General features: G+C 53.1%; 1 protein-coding gene across 1 annotated transcript; it reads left to right on the top strand.

The window, feature by feature from the left end:
- The first annotated feature begins 5,564 nt into the window (after nucleotides 1-5,564).
- TICAM1 (TIR domain containing adaptor molecule 1) lies at nucleotides 5,565-17,174 on the top strand. Its single transcript, XM_069497139.1, has 2 exons — nucleotides 5,565-5,647; nucleotides 14,500-17,174. Exon 2 carries the CDS (start codon nucleotides 14,639-14,641, stop codon nucleotides 16,739-16,741), a length of 2,103 nt encoding a protein of 700 aa, XP_069353240.1. The 5' UTR covers nucleotides 5,565-5,647; nucleotides 14,500-14,638; the 3' UTR covers nucleotides 16,742-17,174.
- Nucleotides 17,175-18,900: the final 1,726 nt, after the last annotated feature.

Raw genomic sequence — 18,900 nt, forward strand, 5'->3', positions numbered from 1 at the left:
CTGGGATGTGTTCTGCTACGATGTCTGTAAACGCGGATCATTAAGCCACACATACAATACCAGGGCTAAAGGCGTGGCCGCATCTCTAGCGGGGGGTGGATAAGGGAGACTGTGCTTTCTCATTAGCAGGGGCAGGGCAACGTCCCCATTTCCTGGGGGCTCCGAGTCTGATGGACAAGGATTTATAAACCCTTAGATACCAAGCAACATGTCCCACTCGGGAGGCTGAGGCAGGCAGCCCAGGAGTTGGGGGCTGCAGTGAGCTGTGATGATGCCACTGCACTCCAGCCTGGGCAACAGAGCAAGACCCCATCTCTTAAAAAAAATAATAATAAAGAATATCCTAATAGTCCCACTCCTGGGTTTATTTTTTATTTTTATCTTTTTTTTTTCCCCACCCCCACTCCCACTCCCACTCCCACTCCTGGGGTTTATACCCAGGCCAAATGTAACCAGGTGTCCACACGAAGACTTGCCTCCAAACCTTCATGACTATCTTATCTGTAATCGTCTCGATCTGAGAACACGCCAAGTCTGTATGGAAAGACGACTGGGCAGTACACTGGGTGAGTTCCCATGGTGGAATGTCACACAGCGATGAGAAAGGCCGGCCAGGGGACTAGGTTGTAGAGATGGGAAGGCCCCCTCTGGCCTGATCTTGTGCTATTCTTGACTTTGGGTCTGTTTGGTTAGGGACGGAGAGGGACAGTGATGGCCCCAGACCTGGCTCCTAGGAGTGGTCGTCCGAAGACCCTTCAGCTCAGGTTGTGCAAAGCTGGGGCCAGCCTGCCTTCACCGCCACCCCCACCGGTGACACCAAGACCCACCCCAACCCCAGATTCCTGGCAGTGTTCTCCGCCACGCCGTCCTGGGATCAAAGTCCCCCGCCAGGTGTGGGCCGCAGCAGCAGGTGTGTGTGGAAGCCGAGGTGGCCCCGTGGACTGCAGTCACTCACCCAGCTCCCGGCTCCCTCCTCTCGACACGAACCACGTGGCCTGGCGGGTGGTGGTGGGAGCTGGAAATGGTTTGTGTCTCCTGGGTGTTGGCTGCGGGGTGTGTGTGTCGTATTCACCGAGCTGTCCATTTGAGATTTATGTGCTCGGGTGCATGTGATTCCACCTCTGTACAAATTAAGAAAGAGAAAGTAACCTGCGGTGGGTGATTGGGAAAACGAGCCTTTTTGTCGACTTCATTTAGGCGGGGGTGAAAACAGTGCAGATCGTTTGGAGAACAGCCCGGCAGCGTTGAGTAAGACTGAGAATGCATCTTCTCCCTGTCCCGGGAGAAGTCCCAGAAGTTCCCCTTCTCTGTGGCTGCCGGAGAGAAACACTGCTGATTAAGTCACCCAGTCCTTTTCCCAACCCCATCAGACAGGGGCTCACGCCAGCTCCGTGTTACAAGGGAGGGAAACTGAGGTACGGCCCAGAGAGCTGGTCCTTGGCCCCTCCTCACAGCTATTAATCCCGAGTAAGGATTCGAACTCAGAGAGTCAGGCTCCCTCCACGACACTCGTAACCACCGCCTTTTAAGGTAGCAATGCTGTTGTGGGGGGAACAACCCGAATGTCAGGGGGAGGGGCTGCATTTGTTGACTTGGGAAACTGCTGAAGACGAGTTCTCTAAGGAATAAGGCTAAATATTGATAACATCTATGCCAAGGGTCAGTGAATCATGGTCCGTGAGCCCTGTTTGGCCCACCGTCTGTTTTTACAAATAGAAGTTTTATTGGGGCCGGGCGCGGTGGCCTGTAATCCTAGCACTCTGGGAGGCCGAGGCGGGCGGATCGTTTGAGCTCAGGAGTTCGAGACCAGCCTAAGCAAGAGCAAGACCCCATCTCTACTAAAAATAGAAAGAAATTATATGGACAGCTAAATATATATAGGGAAAAATTAGCCAGGCATGGTGGCGCATGCCTGTAGTCCCAGCTACTCGGGAGGCTGAGGCAGGAGGATCCCTTGAGCTCAGGAGTTTGAGGTTGCTGTGAGCTAGGCTGACGCCACGGCACTCCAGCCCGGGCAACAGAGTGAGACTCTGCCTCAAAAAAAAATAAATAAATAAAAATAAAGTTTTATTGGAACATAACCAAACTTATTTATTTACATATCCTCTATGGCTATAATGGCAGCATAAACTTGGGACAAGTGGTGGCTCATGCCTGAAATCCCAGCACTTTGGGAGGCCGAGGTGGAAGGATTGCTTGAGGCCAGGAGTTCGAGACCAGCCTGAGCAACAGAACAAGATCCTGTCTCAAAAAAAAAAAAAAAAAAAAAAAATTGGGACAGACAGAGACTGCGTCTGGCTGAAAATATTTACTATAATACCTGGTCCTTTACAGAAGAGAATTTGCTGTATCCCGGCCCAAGTGAATGAAAAAGCGAAACCAGACCGAAGAGTGCTCAATATCCCATCCGTGGGTGTGTGCAAACATGGAAACCAGAATGGGGACGCTCTGGGAGAGGCGATGGGGAGGGAAGTTGGATTGAAGCTCGGACTATTTTGTGTCTTTCAGTGGAGAAGGGAGGTGGCAACTGCACCTGTCTGCAGGGCGCACATCTGTCCACCTGCAGCCCTAGGAGCCCGCGTGCTCCAGCCGCGACCCCCTCGGAGCCCCATCTACAGCCTTATTCCTTAGAGAACTCGTCGTCTTCAGCAGTTTCCCAAGTCAACAAATGCAGCCCCTCCCCCTGACATTCGGGTTGTTCCCCCCACAACAGCATTGCTACCTTAAAAGGCGGTGGTTACGAGTGTCGTGGAGGGAGCCTGACTCTCTGAGTTCGAACCCTTACTCGGGATTAATAGCTGTGAGGAGGGGCCAAGGACCAGCTCTCTGGGCCGTACCTCAGTTTCCCTCCCTTGTAACACGGAGCTGGCGTGAGCCCCTGTCTGATGGGGTTGGGAAAAGGACTGGGTGACTTAATCAGCAGTGTTTCTCATCTGTAAACTGGGCACCATCAGACCTTCCTGGAAGGGTTGCTTTAAGACATTGATCCGATGACCCCCCAAGATACGTTTGCTGTGGGGTCAGGCGCCTACTGAACGCCCCATGAACTGGTGATGGGGGATGGGGGGCAGAGGCATGGGAAGGTGTGTTTAATGTTCCCTCCCCCACCAGCCCCGATGCCGGAAGGCAAGGACCACTTCTTTCTTCCTCCTTAATGTATCCCCAGAGCCTGGGAATACAGTAGGCGTTTAATAAGATTTCTCCCTTACTGGAGAGAAGCGCTAAGAGGAATAAACACAATTTGGCATCTGCATAACTTCCATGTCCATCCCCTTCCCAAGAACACTTAGGGGAACTTAAGTCTTGGGTCCGTGGATCTCTTGGGGGACCCGATGTCAGAATTCAGGGTGTCCGTGAGCTCTGATGGGGAAAAAAATCCATATCCTTATTTTCATGGACTCTAACTGATATTTACCATTTCCTCAATCATGAATGAAGGCAACAGCATGACCTGTGACTTTGTCCCCAGTAAAAGCTACAGATACTTTCAGCTTGGCTTACTGCACACAACTGCCAACATTCATCAATACTGTGAAGTCAGTGTGGTTGTTAAATCTTGTTATTTAATGTGGTGATCAATATACAGGTGTACCCGGAAGTTGTTGTTATTGTTTTGGTATAGCTCTACTTCTAAAGTTTTTTTTTTTCAGACAGAGTCGCATTTTGTTGCCCTGAGTAGAGTGCGGTGGCATCATCATAGCTCACTGCAGCCTCCAACTCCTGGGCTCAAGCGATCCTCCTGCCTCAGCCTCCTGAGTAGCTGGGACCACAGGTGCCACCACACCTGGCTAATTTTTCTATTTTAGTAGAGATGGGGTCTCGCTCTTGCTCAGGCTGGTCTCAAACTCCTGACCTCGAGCGATCCTCCCGCCTCAGCCTCCCAGAGTGCTGGGATTACAGGCGTGATTACACCACGCCCAGCCCATCTCCCAAACTTTCTCGTCCTTCCAATCTGAAACTGTCCCCATAGAACACTCACTCCCCACCCCCTCCCCAGCCCCTGGCACCCACCATCCTACTTCCTGTCTCTGTGGCTGTGATGCCTCTAGGGACCTCCTGTGAGTAGAATCACACAGGATGTGTCCTTCTGTGTCTGGCGTCTCCCACAGAGCATGATGTCCTCAAGGTCCATCCATGCTGTGGCCTGTGTCAGAATTTCCTTCCTTTTTATTTATTTATTTTTTTTGAGACAGAGTCTCGCTGTTGCCCGGGCTAGAGTGAGTGCCGTGGCGTCAGCCTAGCTCACAGCAACCTCAAACTCCTGGGCTCAAGCGATCCTCCTGCCTCAGCCTCCCGAGTAGCTGGGACTACAGGCATGCACCACCACGCCCGGCTAATTTTTTCTATATATTTTTAATTGTCCAGGTAATTTCTTTCTATTTTTAGTAGAGACGGGGGTCTCACTCTTGCTCAGGCTGGTCTCGAACTCCTGACCTCAAACCATCCACCCGCCTCGGCCTCCCAGAGCGCTGGGATTACAGGCGTGAGCCACCTCGCCTGGCCTTCCTTCGTTTTTAAGGCTGAGTGATACTCCGTTGTATGGGTGGACCACATACCACTTATCTATCCATCAGACATGGTTCATTAACTTTTCTTTTTCTGTTTTGTTTTGTTTTTTTTTTGCCAGTCAAATTTAGCAGTGAGGGCTTGTATACCAACTTTAGTGACATTCATGTTCATAAGTTCTGATAACCCACTATCGGACCATCCATTAACTTGTTTTTTAATCAATATTTTAATGCATGTATTTCAACATAATGGTTTTCCTTGTAAACCCCTGTGTTTTGTTTGCATCAGCAAATGGCATTTTGAGAAAAAGGCTCTGAGTTTCTTCAGCCAAAGACATGACGACTTTCCCAGGCCTCTTCCTCCTTAAAAAAAAAAAAAAAAATTAAAAATTATATTTATGACCACATTGGTATAAGGACAAATATAATATAATCCAAATTGGGTTATATTCATTCTATTTTACTCCTGATTTCCAAAGAAGTGAAAACATTTTTGTGGGCCCCTAAAAAGTATCAGGGATCCCTGGCACCGTGTCTACTGGTGCCCTGTGGATGTCTGCCCTGAGTCCGGGACCCCCAAAAGGTGTGGAGCCCTGAGAATTTATAGACCTCGTGTTTGGTGACTCACGCCTGTGATCCCAGCGTTTCGGGAGGGAGAAGTGGGAGGATCGCTTGAGCTCCAGAGTTTGCGACCAGCCTGGGCAACACAGCGAGACCCCTTCTGGTGGTGGAATCGCCAGTGTATCCCGGAAAGCACGTATGCCTCCCTCACTGAAATGCTCTGATTTTAAAACTGTGATCAGTTTGTCCTCTGGGCGCCTGCGAGACCGTGCGCTCCCCGAGGGCAGAGGTTTGTGCCTCCTGTTGTCGCCCGCTGCGGCCCTCCGTGAGCGTGGCAGGTGCGCACACTTGCTGGAGGGGGCGGATGGGTGCGGGGCGCCGCGGGGACTTTCCCTGCCCGGCGTGGGCAGGACTCTGAAACCGTGACCTCACGTCCCTTTGTGCCGGCCGGGGACGGAAGGGGCGGTGCCGCATGCGGGGCTGCAGCGGCCGGGGGCCCTCTGCGCGCGCGCTGGTCTCCGCTGGCACGATCGCCAGGATGTCCCGCCCGAGCTCCGCCGAGCGCTCCCCGGCTGTGGGTAGGTGGGGAAGGGGCGCGGGCGGGCCGGGAGGGGACCGGGTGGCAGGGCAGCCAGGGTTCCAGGCCACCTGGCCTCGCTTCCGGGGCTCCTGGGGTCCTGGTGCCGCGTTTTCGGGGGCCCCTCCACCTCTAGCTCCTCTCCCTGGTGGCCCAGATACTCCCCTACTCCCTGGATTCCTCCCCAGCACCCCAGATTTCTCCCTGACACACTGGGTTCCTCCTGACACCTCAGGTTTCTCCCCAACACCTCGGATCCCTCCTCAACACCCCAGATGCCTCCTCAACACCCCAGATGCCTCCTCAGCACCCCAGATTTCCCCCAGAACTCCAGATGCCTCCCCAGAACCCCAGATTCCTCCCTAACACTCGGGATTCCTCCCCAGCACCCCAGATTTCTCTCTGACACACTGGGTTTCTCCTGACACCCCAGATTTCTCCCCAACAGCCTGAATCCCTTCTCAACACCCCAGATGCCTCCCCCAGCACCCCACATTTTTCCCCAGCACCCAGGATTCCTCCATAACACCCCAGATTTCTCCCCAGCTCCCCAGATTTTCCCCAACACCCCAGATCCCTCTCCTCCTCACTCTGCTCCAGCCACACAGGCTGTTTCTCCAACAAGCCAGGCATGGTCCTGCCCCAGGGCCTTTGCACTGGGAGCTCTGTCTTCCTGAAGTTCTCTGCCCCCAGATCTCCGCCTGACTTGCTCCCTCAACTCCTTCGGGTCTCAGCTCAGTGTCACCTCCCCCCCCGGCCTCCCTTCACCACTGTCATCCTCCCTGTCACTGTCTCCGAGGGCCTGGCCCTCCCAGCACCGCTCATCCTTCTGACCTGGCCCTGGGTTATTTCCTCCCTCACTGTTGGTTTCCGTGTGCTGGACTGGTAGCTCCCTGAGGGCAGCTTTGCCTGTCTTGATTGGTCTGCAGTCGCACCTAGAGCAGTTCTTGGACCTAGTAGGTGCTCAATAAATGCATAGTCAATGCATGAAGAGACTGTTCAAGAGCGTAGGGGGAGAGTAGGAGAGGAGAGAAAGGGTATGGTCCAGATGTGGTTAAAAAATAAAAAAGAGGAAAATACATTCTGCCAATATTAATCATGTCACTGTTACTGTATTGTCACATTGGACTCCTGCGCCTTGCGGGGGGCTGTTCTCCATGGCAGACCCACATCCATCCTAAGTGCCACGCTGGTGGGTGTTACAAATAGGGAAACTGAGACCAAGAAAGAGACCATACGAGCTGGCAGGTGGCAGAGCCAGGACCCCCAACCCTGTGCATATTTTTTTTTTTAGAGACAGGGTCTTGCTCTGTCGCCCAGGCTAGAGCGCAGTGGTGTGATCATAGCTCACCGCAGCCTCCAACTCCTGGGCTCAAGTGATCCTCCTGCCTCAGCCTCCCGAGTAGCTGGGACTACAGGTGTTTGCTACCAGTGTGCCTGGCTAATTTTTCTATTTTTTGTAGAGATGGGGGTCTCACTCTTGCTCAGGCTGGTCTCGAACTCCTGGCCTCAAGTGATCCTCCTGCCTCGGCCTCCCAAAGTGCTGGGATTACAGGCGTGGGCCACTGCGCCGGCCACTGTGGGTGTTTCTGCTCCACCATGCACTCACTGTTCAGGGCGGGGTGTGGACTTTGTCCTGGAGGCTGTGGACGTGGAACTGAGTGAACGCCGGGGCTCCAGAATGGTGGGTGGTTCCCGGGCAGGCCCAGGCAATCACTGGGTTGGGATTGAGTTCAGGCTGTTGGGAGGAGAAAGTGAGAAGACAGATCGTGTGACTTTAGATATTGGGTAGGAATGCTGGTGGGTGTGGTCGTGTCTGGCTGATTCTGAGTCCGGCTGGCTCTGTCTTCTTTTGCACAAACTCTCCTGTGTCCTTACTGTGGGGTAATGTCCAACTCTGGTCCCTGCAGAGAGCGGGCAGCAGCCATGCATGTCAGTGCGCGTGGGGCTCCCACTGTGTGCCGGGCACTGCTTTAAGACTTCTGTATGGATGAACTCATTCAACCTCACAACAGCCCCAGCTGGTACCGCTTCCTGCCATACCCATTTTACAGATGAGGAGACTGAGGCCCTGAAGTGCACAGCCTGGAAGTGGCAGAGCTGAGATTTGAATCCCAAAGGCATGCTTCTACCTATTTGTCTCTCTCTTCCTGGAGATGACTCATTCCAGGTGGGCAGTGGGTGGACAGGGGAGCCCGTAGCTCTGAGGCAAGGCAGCCACGCTTCTCTCCCAGGCCTTGGGAATGTGGACCCAGATCGGCCCAATTGTTGATTTTCCAGGCAGATCCAGAACGCCAGAGTTTTGCACAAAATGTCCTTTGTTCGCTGTTGGCAACTAATTCAAAATAATTTGATTCTTAGATTGCTGCCAGCACGATTGCCCAGGGGTCGCTGAACTTTTTTCCTTTTAACATTTTATTGACATAGAACCTGTCAACAAAATTTCTCTCTACAGAAAAGGGCTGAACACCTAGCATTGAACTTGGGGAATGTTTTCAGAGTGAACACAGCGTGATGCCCAATCCCGTTCATGCCGTGTCCCAGGCACTACCCCTCACCACACTTGATCACTTATGCCCTTTGATCAGTTAAAAATCCGAGGGCAAGGCCAGGCGCGGTGGCTCACACCTGTAATCCTAGCACTCTGGGAGGCCGAGGCGGGAGGATCGCTCGAGATCAGGAGTTCGAGACCAGCCTGAGCAAGAGTGAGACCCCGTCTCTCCTAAAAATAGAAAGAAATTAGCTGGACAACTAAAAATATATATAGAAAAAATTAGCCAGGCATGGTGGCGCATGCCTGTAGTCCCAGCTACTCGGGAGGCTGAGGCAGGAGGATCGCTTGAGCTCAGGAGTTTGAGGTTGCTGTGAGCTAGGCTGACGCCACGGCACTCACTCTAGCCCGGGCAACAGAGCGAGACTCTGTCGCAAAAAAAAAAAAAAAAAATCGGAGGGCACATGCCAACATGTATTTGGTTTTTTTTTTGTAAGTTGTATACACAGCTGTTCCCAGGAGCCATTAGAGGTGGGAAGAACAGTTGATTCAAGGATCACTGCTGTTAAGAAGGGTATCGGACCATGTTTCAAGTAGTTGTCTTGATCATTTCCAAAAGTTTTGGCTGACTTGTGGTCCCATCTGAATATAAGATCATTTTCGTTTTTATCCCACTATGTGCTGAGCTCACTTCAGAGATAGAAGCTTGGCACTGTGCCTTTTTCTTTCTTTCTTTCTTTCTTTTAATTTTTTAAATTTTTTTTAATTTTTTTTTTTTTTGAGACAGAGTCTCACTCTGTTGCTCAGACTAGAGTGCCATGGCTTTAGCCTAGCTCACAGCAACCTCAAACTCCTGGGCTCAAGCGATCCTCCTGCCTCAGCCTCCCGAATAGCTGAGACTACAGGCATGCGCCACCATGCCCGGCTAATTTTTTCTATATATATTTTTTAGTTGTCCAGCTAATTTTCTTTGTATTTTTAGTAGAGACAGGGTCTCGCTCTTGCTCAGGCTGGTTTCGAAATCCTGAGCTCAAACGATCCACCCACCTCGGCCTCCCAAAGTGCTAGGATTACAGGCGTGAGCCACCGCGCCCGGCCCAATAATTGTGCCTTTTTCTTATTGCTCGTGTGTGCCTACATTATGGAAAATGTCTTTCATCCTCTACTTCTCTATAGAGAACACTGGGGGCATATGCCTGTTTCATGAGGGTTAGTTCAATTAAAACCAGGTAAGGCTGTTTATCAGGCCACATAACCAGGTCCACATAGGCTGGATTCTGTGTTAAGTCTCAAAATATGAAAGGGAGCCCGTAGGCTTAGTGGGTTCTAGAGCCAGACAGCCTGGGTTCCAATCCAGCTGTACCGCTGATGCGCTGTGTGACGCTGGGCAACTTACTTAACCTCTCTGTGCCTCTGTTTCCTTGTGTCAAAAATGGCAACAGCCCCAACATTACTGGCATGTTGTGGAAATGTCTAAACCTGCACCGACCATCCAATGGAAATATATGAAGCACCTATGTAATTAAACGTTTTCCAGTAGCCACATTAACAAAAGAAAAATGAAATGAGTGAAATTAATTTTAATAATACATTTTATTTAACCCAACGTATGCAACATGTAGTCAATAGAAAACATGATGAAGGAGGCATCTTCCATACCTTTTTTGGTACTAATTCTTTGGAATCTCATATGTATTTTACTGGATGTCAGTTTGTATGTTAAATTTTCAACAAAGTGAAATGTAGTTCTATCAAAGAAATAAAGTTGTGTGGTATTTTTTGTTTTTGTTTTTGTTTTTTTGCAGACAGGATCTCATTCTGTCGCCCAGGCTGGAGTGCAGTGGCATCATCATATTAAAATAGCTCACTGCAGCCTCAAACTCCTGGACTCAAGCAATCCTCCTGCATCAGCCTCCCAAGTAGCTGGGACTTAGGCACCACACACAGCTAATTTTTTCTATTTTTAGTAGAGATCGGGTCTTACTATGTTACCCAGGCTGGTTTTTGTTTTGTTTTTTTTTTGAGACAGAGTCTGGCTCTGTTGCCCAGGCTAGAGTGAGTGCTGTGGCGTCAGCCTAGCTCACAGCAACCTCATACTCCTGGGCTTAAGCAATCCTGCCTCAGCCTCCAGAGTAGCTGGGACTACAGGCATGTGCCACCATGCCCAGCTAATTTTTTCTATATATATATTTTTAGTTGGCCAGATAATTTCTTTCTATTTTTAGTAGAGACGGGGGTCTCACTCTTGCTCAGGCTGGTCTCGAACTCCTGACCTCGAGCGATCCTCCTGCCTCGGCCTCCCACAGTGCTAGGATTACAGGCGTGAGCCACCGCGCCCAGCCCCAGGCTGGTCTTGAACTCCTCGGCTCCAGTGAACCTCCCACCTCGGCCTCCCAAAGTGCTGGGATTACAGGCATGAGCCACCCCGCCTGGCCCTACTTCAGTTTTATTTTTACTTAAATTAGACATATTTAGGGAAAATGCATCTAGTTAACTCGAGAGTGAGTCATCGAAAATATATGCCTAGGTTAAAAACATTCTGAACATTTGGTGGCATGTATGTGTTAACGGGTGAATATTATTATTAAACTCTCAAAATCTGGAATGTTTTTAAAAGCCTTATTTATCCAGGAGAAGGTATAAAATGTCAGTGCTACACAGGAACTGTGCAGCTTGTGTATTTAAATACTTTTGGCAGCAAAAACAAAAAACCAAAACCAAAACCAAACAAACAAAAAGACCCTATCTCCAAATAAAGTCACATTCTGAGGTCCTGGAGGTTAGGATTTCAAGATATGATTTTGGGGAGGGACAGAGTTCAACCCGTAACAGCCACTGATGTCCCCATACTAATGATAAGGCACTTGGTCTTATGGTTACAAACACTGGCACCAAATTGTTGCTCTATCTGTCAATCACTAGCTATGTGAACTTGGTCATGTTCGTCCCTCTATGGAATGGGAAAAAAAAACCCACATGCCATTTCATAACTGTTCCTAAAATGGGCCAGATACTGAACATTCTCCTCTTTGTAGGCCACACGGTCTCTGTTGCAACGACTCAGCCTTGCCACCGTAGCGAGAGCGCAGCCATAGACAGTGTGGGAATGAGCAAGTGGGGCTGTGTTCCAATAAAACTTTATTTACAAAAACAGTGGGCCAGATTTTGTGGCCTCTGTCATAGGCAGTTGTGTACAGTGGGATCTGGGCAGGCTTGACCAAAAACCTGAAGGGGGGTAGGGAGTGAGCCATAGGGACTCCAGGGGGGTAACTGTGTTCTAGGCAGAGCGAACAGCCAGTGCAAAGGTCCTGGGGCAGGACTGCCTGGGGAGTTTGAAGAGCAGTGGGGAGGACAGTGTGGGATATAGCAGGAAGTAAGAGGGTGTGTGTGTGTATCTGTATAAACATATATATACACTCACTATATTGTCATATATAAAATATAAGACACTTATATATTTTTATTTTATATATATGTACGTATATACACACACACCCCCCCAATAGACTCAGCTCCGAGAGGGAACTCTGTTCCTGTTTTTTCTTCTCTCTGTCCTGGTACATCCAATGGTGCCTAGTACCTGGCAGATGCTAAGAAAATTACTTCTTTTTTTTTTTTGAGACAGGGTCTCACTCTGTCACCCAAGCTGGAGTGCTGTGGCGTCATCGTAGCTCACTGCAGCCTTGAACTCCTGGGCTCAAGTGATCCTCCTGCCTCAGCCTCCCAAGTGGCTGGGACTACAAGTGCAGCCACCACACCTGGCTAATTTTTCTATTTTTAGTAGAGACGGGGGTCTTGCTCTTGCTCTGGCTGGTCTCGAACTCCTGACCTCGAGTGATCCTCCCTCCTCAGCCTCCAGAGTGCTAGGATTACAGGCGTGAGCCACCATGCCCAGCCCAGAAAATGACATCCTAAATGAATGAATGAATGCTATGTACATATCACACCCTCTCTATTACACACTTCACTTATTACACAGCAAATATGTTTAGAGTTTCACGCCACAGATTGCACTTTGGTTTACAAACTTTTCTCTTTACGCTCACAGTCTCTTAAACATATTTGAATTGGCCCGACTTGGTGGCTCACACCTGGAATCCCAGCACTTTGGGAAGCCGAGGCGGGAGGATCACTTGAGGCCAGGAGTTTGAGACCAGCCTGGGCAACACAGCAAGACCCCATCTCTAAAAAAGAAAATTTAACAATTAGCCAGGCATGGTGGCTTGTGCAAAGACCTGCCCCTTATACTTGGTGGTCTTGGCCTCATGGCTGCTTTGCGTCTCTCTGTGACGTTGATACCAGCTGAGAAACTATGAACTTTACTGTCGTTTAATCGATTGTGTCTTCCCCTTACTAGGAAGTCAGCTCCATTTTTTTTTTTTTCTGTTTCTGCTGCTTTTCTCGCCCCGTCAGCATTTCAACATGTAGGCCGCTTCCATATTTTGAAACAGCCAGACAGCTGCTGCCCCTGGCATCCGCCCCCACCCAGCGCCCCCCTCTGTCCCTCAGCCACTGGTGGCCACTCCCTCCCACCCCTGCCTGCGCTCTGACCTTTCTGGACTCATTGACTTTGGCCCCGGGGCTGTCCTGGGGACCTGCTCAAAATGACCTTTGCAAAAAAAAAAAAAAAAAAAAAATCCTGAATCATGTATACAATGAGGTCTGTGACTTATCAGAAAAGGGGCTTCATCTGTGAGTCAGCAACCCTTGGTCTAGACCGGGCTCTCTCAACTTTTCCGCTAGTGTTATCTGGGGCAGGGTCATTTCCTGGGGCGGGGGCCATTGTCCCTGGTCTCTGCTCACTCATCGCTAGGAGCACCCACCTAGTGTGACAACCACAAATGTCTCTGGACATCGCTAAGTGTCCCGTTGGCGGGGGGTGACATGGAATTGTCCCTGGCTGACAGCTGCTGATCTAGGCCACTGGGTCGTGGGCATAGGCTGGGACAGGCAGTGGGTCTCAGCGCAGCCAGGCTGAGGGGCAGACAAGGTGTTCGTGGCTCCCCAGAATGGACTGTGTTTTTCCCCAGATCTGAATATGGGGACATGCCCCAGGGCCCTGGTGACTTAAAGGACTGGGATTGGAATACCTGAGTGCCTTTCCCATGTGCCCTTGGGAAAGCCCTTCTCTCTTGGCCTCAGTTTTCTCATCCGCAACATGGAGTACCGGCCTCGTTCATTCATGCATTCTTCCAACAAGCACTCACTAGGCAGCTGCTCCGTGGTTCAGCCGCCCAGCAATGCTCAGCTGTCACCCTCTGAGGCTCGCAGGCGGATGGGGAGGAAGGCATTCATAGCATAACAACACACAGCACAGCTCACCTAGTGACAGATTCCGGTGGGGGGAAGAGGGTGACGTGAAGAAATAGACTGGGATCGGGAACGGGGTGGTTGTGGAGGTCCCCCCAGGCAGTGCCATTGTGCCTGAGACTTGAACGGTGTGATGAAGGCCACACCGACAAGAGAAAATAGCTTCTTTTTTTTTTTTTTTTTTTTTGAGACAGAGTCTCACTTGGTTGTCCGGGCTAGAGTGCTGTGGGGTCAGCCCAGCTCACAGCAACCTCAAACTCCTGGGCTCAAGCAATCCTCCTGCCTCAGCCTCCCGAGTAGCTGGGACTACAGGCATGTGCCACCATACCCGGCTAATTTTTTCTATATATTTTTAGTTGTCCAGCTAATTTCTTTGTATTTTTAGTAAAGACGGGGTCTCGCTCTTGCTCAGGCTGGTCTCGAACTCCTGACCTCGAGCGATCCTCCCACCTCGGCCTCCCAGAGTGCTAGGATTACAGGCGTGAGCCACTGCGCCCCGTCAAAAATAGCTTCTAAATGGCACGACAGCCATGTGGGGCAGAGAGCCGGCACCTGGGCATGGTTTGCTCATCGTAGTAATAACATTAGCTGTATCAATCAGCCATTGCTGCGTGACAAGTCGCCCCAGGACTTTGTGGCTGGAAACAACAAACAGTTATTATCCCGTAGTTTCTGTGGACTGGGGATTTAGGAGGTGCTGTGTAGCTGGGTCATTGTGGCTCAAGGTCTCCCGAGAGGCTGCAGTCAGGGGGTCGGCCAGGGCTGCCTCATCGGAAGGTTTGACTGGGGCTGGAGGAGCCGCTTCCTAGGTGACTCCTTTGGATGGCTGCAGGCGGGAGGACTCGGCTCCTTGCCACGTGGGCCTCTCGGAGAGCTGCTCACAACACAGCTTGTCCCTGGCAAAGCGATAAAAAGAGGGAGAGCCGGCCAGGCTCAGTGGCTCACGCCTGTAGTCCCAGCACTTTGGGAGGCTGAGGCAGGAGGATCGCTTGAGGTCAGGAGTTCGAGACCAGCCTGAGGATAACCACGCATCCCTCTCCTGTTTCCTGCAGATCTGTCCCGGCAGTCGCCACAGAACCTGGCACAGTGAACGGGTAGGGGACACGGGGCGTGCAGAAGGCAGGCAGTGTAGAACATGCCTCCGCCACCCCGATCTTCTGCCGCTGCCCGAGGCCACGCTCACCTGTGCTCATGGCCCACACGGGCCCGTCCCTCCCTGGCGTGTTCGACGTTCTAGGCACGGCAGGCCAGGACAAGCTCTTGCATCTGAAGCACAAACTGAAGACCCTGCGCACCGGCTGCCAGGGGGCCAGCCTCCTACACGCCATGGTGCTCCTGGCCCTGGGCCAGGACACGGAGGCCAGGATCTCTCTGGAGGTGCTGAAGGCAGATGCAGTGGCCCGGCTGGTGGCCCGCCAGTGGGCCGGCAGGGACAGCGTGGAGGGCACTGAGACCCCCGAGGAGCCTCCTGACGTGTCCTGGACCGTCGCCCGCCTGTACCATCTGCTGGCCGAGGAGAAGCTGTGCCCAGCCTCGCTGCGGGACATGGCCTACCAGGCAGCCCTCCGCGACCTTGGCTCCAGGGATGACTGCCGGCTGGGGGAGCTCCAGGTGGAGGCCCAGGACCGGTGTGGGTGGGACGTTGTCAGGGACCCCAGGAGCTTCCAGACCCTCCACTCCGACCTGGGCTGCCTTCCAGCGTCCTCCACTCCACCCTCTGGGACCCGCAGCCTTCCTCGCCCCATCGACGACCTGTCCAGCTGGAGCCGAGGGTGCTCCCTGAGATCCACCAGCCCAGCCTCGCTGGCCAGCAACTTGGAAATCAGCCAGTCACCCACCGTGCCCCTCCTCAGCATGCACCACAGCCCCCGCGGGCCCAGCAAGCTCTGTGATGGCCCTCGGGCCAGCCCGGTGCCCGAGCCTGTCCCCAGCGGCTGCCAGGAGCCTGAGGAGATGAGCTGGCCCCCGTCGAGGGAGATTGCTGGCTCCCCGGAGCTCCCGGAGGCAGCCCCAGATCCAGCCCCTGCTGGCCTCCCTGACACCCCTAAAGTTCCGGAAGCCAGCACCCACTACCCGGTGGAGTGCACCGAGGTGTCTGCAGCCCCTGGGTCTGTCTCCTTGCCCCTCCCGGACCCTGCTGGAAACCCCTGTCCTGTCAAAGACCAGATGCCGCTCCAGCTCTCTCAAGAAGACACCATGTGTCCGGATATCAAGCCATGCCCACCTGCTCCCTCCATCCCCGAAACGCCCCCTCCCCAAACACCACTGCCCCCTCCTCCTCCACCGTCCCCTTGTTCGACCTACCTGGCCTCCTCGTCCCCAGGGGCTTCCTCCCCCGAGGTGTCAGCGGACCAGAAGTTCTATAACTTTGTGGTCCTCCACGCCAAGGCAGACGAGCACGTCGCCCTGCGGGTCCGGGAGAAGCTGGAGGCCCTTGGCGTGTCCGACGGGGCCACCTTCTGCGAGGACTTCCAGGTGCCCGGGCGTGGGGAGCTGCGCTGCCTGCAGGACGCCATAGACCACTCGGCCTTCGTCATCCTACTGCTCACCCCCAGCTTTGACTGTCGCCTGAGCCTGCACCAGGTGTGCCAAGCCCTGATGAGCAGCTTCACGCGACACGGTTGGCAGGACTGCGTGGTCCCCTTCCTGCCCCTGGAGAGCTCCCCGGCCCAGCTCCGCTCGGACACTGCCAGCCTGCTCGCCGGCCTGGTGTGGCTGGAGGAGCACTCCCCGGTCTTCGCCAGAAAGGTAACCAACACCTTCAAACCTCAGAAGCTTCGGCTCCGCAAGGCCAACTGGAAGAAGGAACAGGACGCCCGGGCCCTGCGGGAGCAGAGCCAACACCTGGAGGGTGAGCGGGTGCAGGCCGCGGCCCTGAACACCGCGTATTCCACCTACCTCCAGAGCTACCTGGCTTGGCAGGCGCAGATGGAGCAGCTCCAGGTGGCTTTTGGGAGCCACATGTCATTGGGGACTGGGATGCCCTTTAGGGCTCCGGGACCCTTTGCCGGGGGGCAGGTGCCCCAGGGAGCCCCACCACCCTTCCCCACCTGGCTGGGCTGCCCACAGCCACCGCCCCTGCTGCACCCGTGGCAGGCGGGCACCCCGCCAGTGGCCTTCCCGCAGCCACCTTCACCGGCCTTCCCCACGGCCTCCCCTGCGCCCCCTCCGAGCCCGGGACTGCAGCCCCTCATCATCCACCACGCTCAGATGGTGCAACTGGGACTCAACAACCACATGTGGAACCAGCGAGGGGCCCAGGCGCCTGAGGACAAGACGCAGGAGGCCGAGTGACTCGCGTCCAGGTCAGGGGAACATACTTGGGCCCGGTGCGGGCTTTGGGCAGGACCTTGGGGACCCCCCTCCCCCCTCCCCGCATCTGCCCCGCTCCCGGGGGACAGCGGAAGGCCGGGTCACCTGCTGCGCTCAGGACACTGCCCCGGCGCCCTTCATTTCTCAGGAAACAGAGCAAAATGGGCTTTGAGGACTTTCTGGCCTTCTGGGTGGCCGAAGGGGGACACTGTTTACATTTTCAGTCCATCTCTGGGTGGGGGGCTTTTGGTGGTGGGGGATGTTTGTAGGGTCTTTTAATTATAATAAATATTTATTGAACGCTCCTGCAGTGCCCCTGCTCTCGGGGCGACCTCTGCCTGGATACTTGTTAAGACACACGTGGCTCTGGTCGCCTCAAAGCGGGAACCGGAAGGAGGAAGAGCGAGCCGGACGCTGTGCTTATTTGCTGCCGTCTCATTGGTCAGGGTGTGGTCACATGACCCAGCATCTGCTGCAAGGGAAGCTGGGAAATGTAGTCTTTCGGTTGGCCACGTGTCTTGCGGAAAAGTGTTGGTGCTAATAGGAGAGAAGGCATGAAGAAGAGGCGTTGGGGGACTTTTAGCAGTTTGAGCTGCCGCCCTTCTCCTTCTATTTGCTTTGGATGTCCCCACCAACGGCGGGCCCAGATCCCACTGTGTGGACTTGGGCAAGTGTCTTCCCTCTCTGAGCCTCTGTTTTCTCAACCGAGAAGTTGGTTTGTGGAGGCCATTGTTTCAAGATCATCAACAGATCCTGTGCAGTCACATGTAAACACAGGCACATCGTACACCAGGTGCACAGGTGCAGTGTGTGTGCCCTGCACTGAGGCAACAGTGACAGACCCTTTGAGAACAAGAATAGAGTTAGTATTTGTTGAGCACTTAGCATTTATCGATTCTTCAGGCTTTTAGCACATAAACACATTTGAATCCTCAAAACGACCCCTTGGGGGTAGAAGCTTCTATAATGGACCCATTTTAGAGGTGGGGAAAACTGAGGCCCAAAGAGGTAAATTTTGGCCCCTGGAGTCACACAGATCAGAAGTGTTGAGATCACAGTTGAAGAAGCTAAACTCCCAAGGGAGGGAAGGGAAGAGGGTCCCGGAAGGGTGAAATGGGACCCACTGAGGCTGGGAGCTGCAGGCCCCCTCCCGCCTGACAGCTGGTTTGAACCTTGACGTTGCTGGTCTCTCCCTGCATGGCTGGGCCAGGTGGAAGGGCAGGTCTGGTGTGAGTCACCCCGGCAGTCATGCACCACTTGCTATTTTAGTCGCTGACTCAGACTTTGTCAGAGCTCTGGCCCTGGTGGCAGCCGCGTGGCCATGAAGTGAAACCTGGAGGGGCGAGTTCTGAGATTAGATTCCAGGGCCGGGTGGGGTTGTCCAGATAGAGGGTTTCTGACCCAATACATTCAGACCGTGAACTGGCCACTTGTTCATTTGACCAGCATTTATTGAGCACCTACTGTGTGCTGCCAGGATCTGTCCCAGGCACTGGGAAGCAGTGAGGATGAAGATGGAAGTGAGCAGTCACTTGCTGTCATTTCCGTGGGGGCAGAGGGGAGGAAATAATAAACAAGCCATCAAAGAAGGAAGTGAGATCATTTCTGGTTTTTTTTTTTTTTTTTTTTGAGACAGAGTCTCGCTTTGTTGCCCGGGCTAGAGTGAGTGCCGTGGCGTCAGCCTAGCTCACAGCAACCTCAAACTCCTGGGCTCAAGCGATCCTCCTGCCTCAGCCTCCCGAGTAGCTGGGACTACAGGCATGTGCCACCATGCCTGGCTAATTTTTTCTATATATATTTTAGGTGGCCAGATAATTTCTTTCTATTTTTAGTAGAGACGGGGTCTCGCTCTTGCTCAGGCTGGTCTCAAATTCTTGACCTGGAGCGATCCACCCGCCTCGGCCTCCCAGAGTGCTAGGATTACAGGCGTGAGCCACTGTGCCCAGCCGGAGATAATTTCTTTCTTTTTTTTTTTTTTTTGAGACAGAGTCTCACTCTGTTGCCCAGGCTAGAGTGAGTGCCGTGGCGTCAGCCTAGCTCACAGCAATCTCAAACTCCTGGGCTCGAGCGATCCTCCTGTCTCAGCCTCCCGAGTAGCTGGGACTACAGGCATGCACCACCATGCCCGGCTAATTTTTTCT

This window comes from Eulemur rufifrons, chromosome 2, assembly GCF_041146395.1.
Source record: "Eulemur rufifrons isolate Redbay chromosome 2, OSU_ERuf_1, whole genome shotgun sequence".
In the NCBI taxonomy this organism is placed as follows: domain Eukaryota; kingdom Metazoa; phylum Chordata; class Mammalia; order Primates; family Lemuridae; genus Eulemur; species Eulemur rufifrons.

What these genes read in the sequence shown, in the direction of transcription:
- TICAM1 (XM_069497139.1), top strand. Translation starts at nt 14,639, where the DNA reads ATGGCCCACACGGGCCCGTCCCTCCCTGGCGTGTTCGACGTTCTAGGC.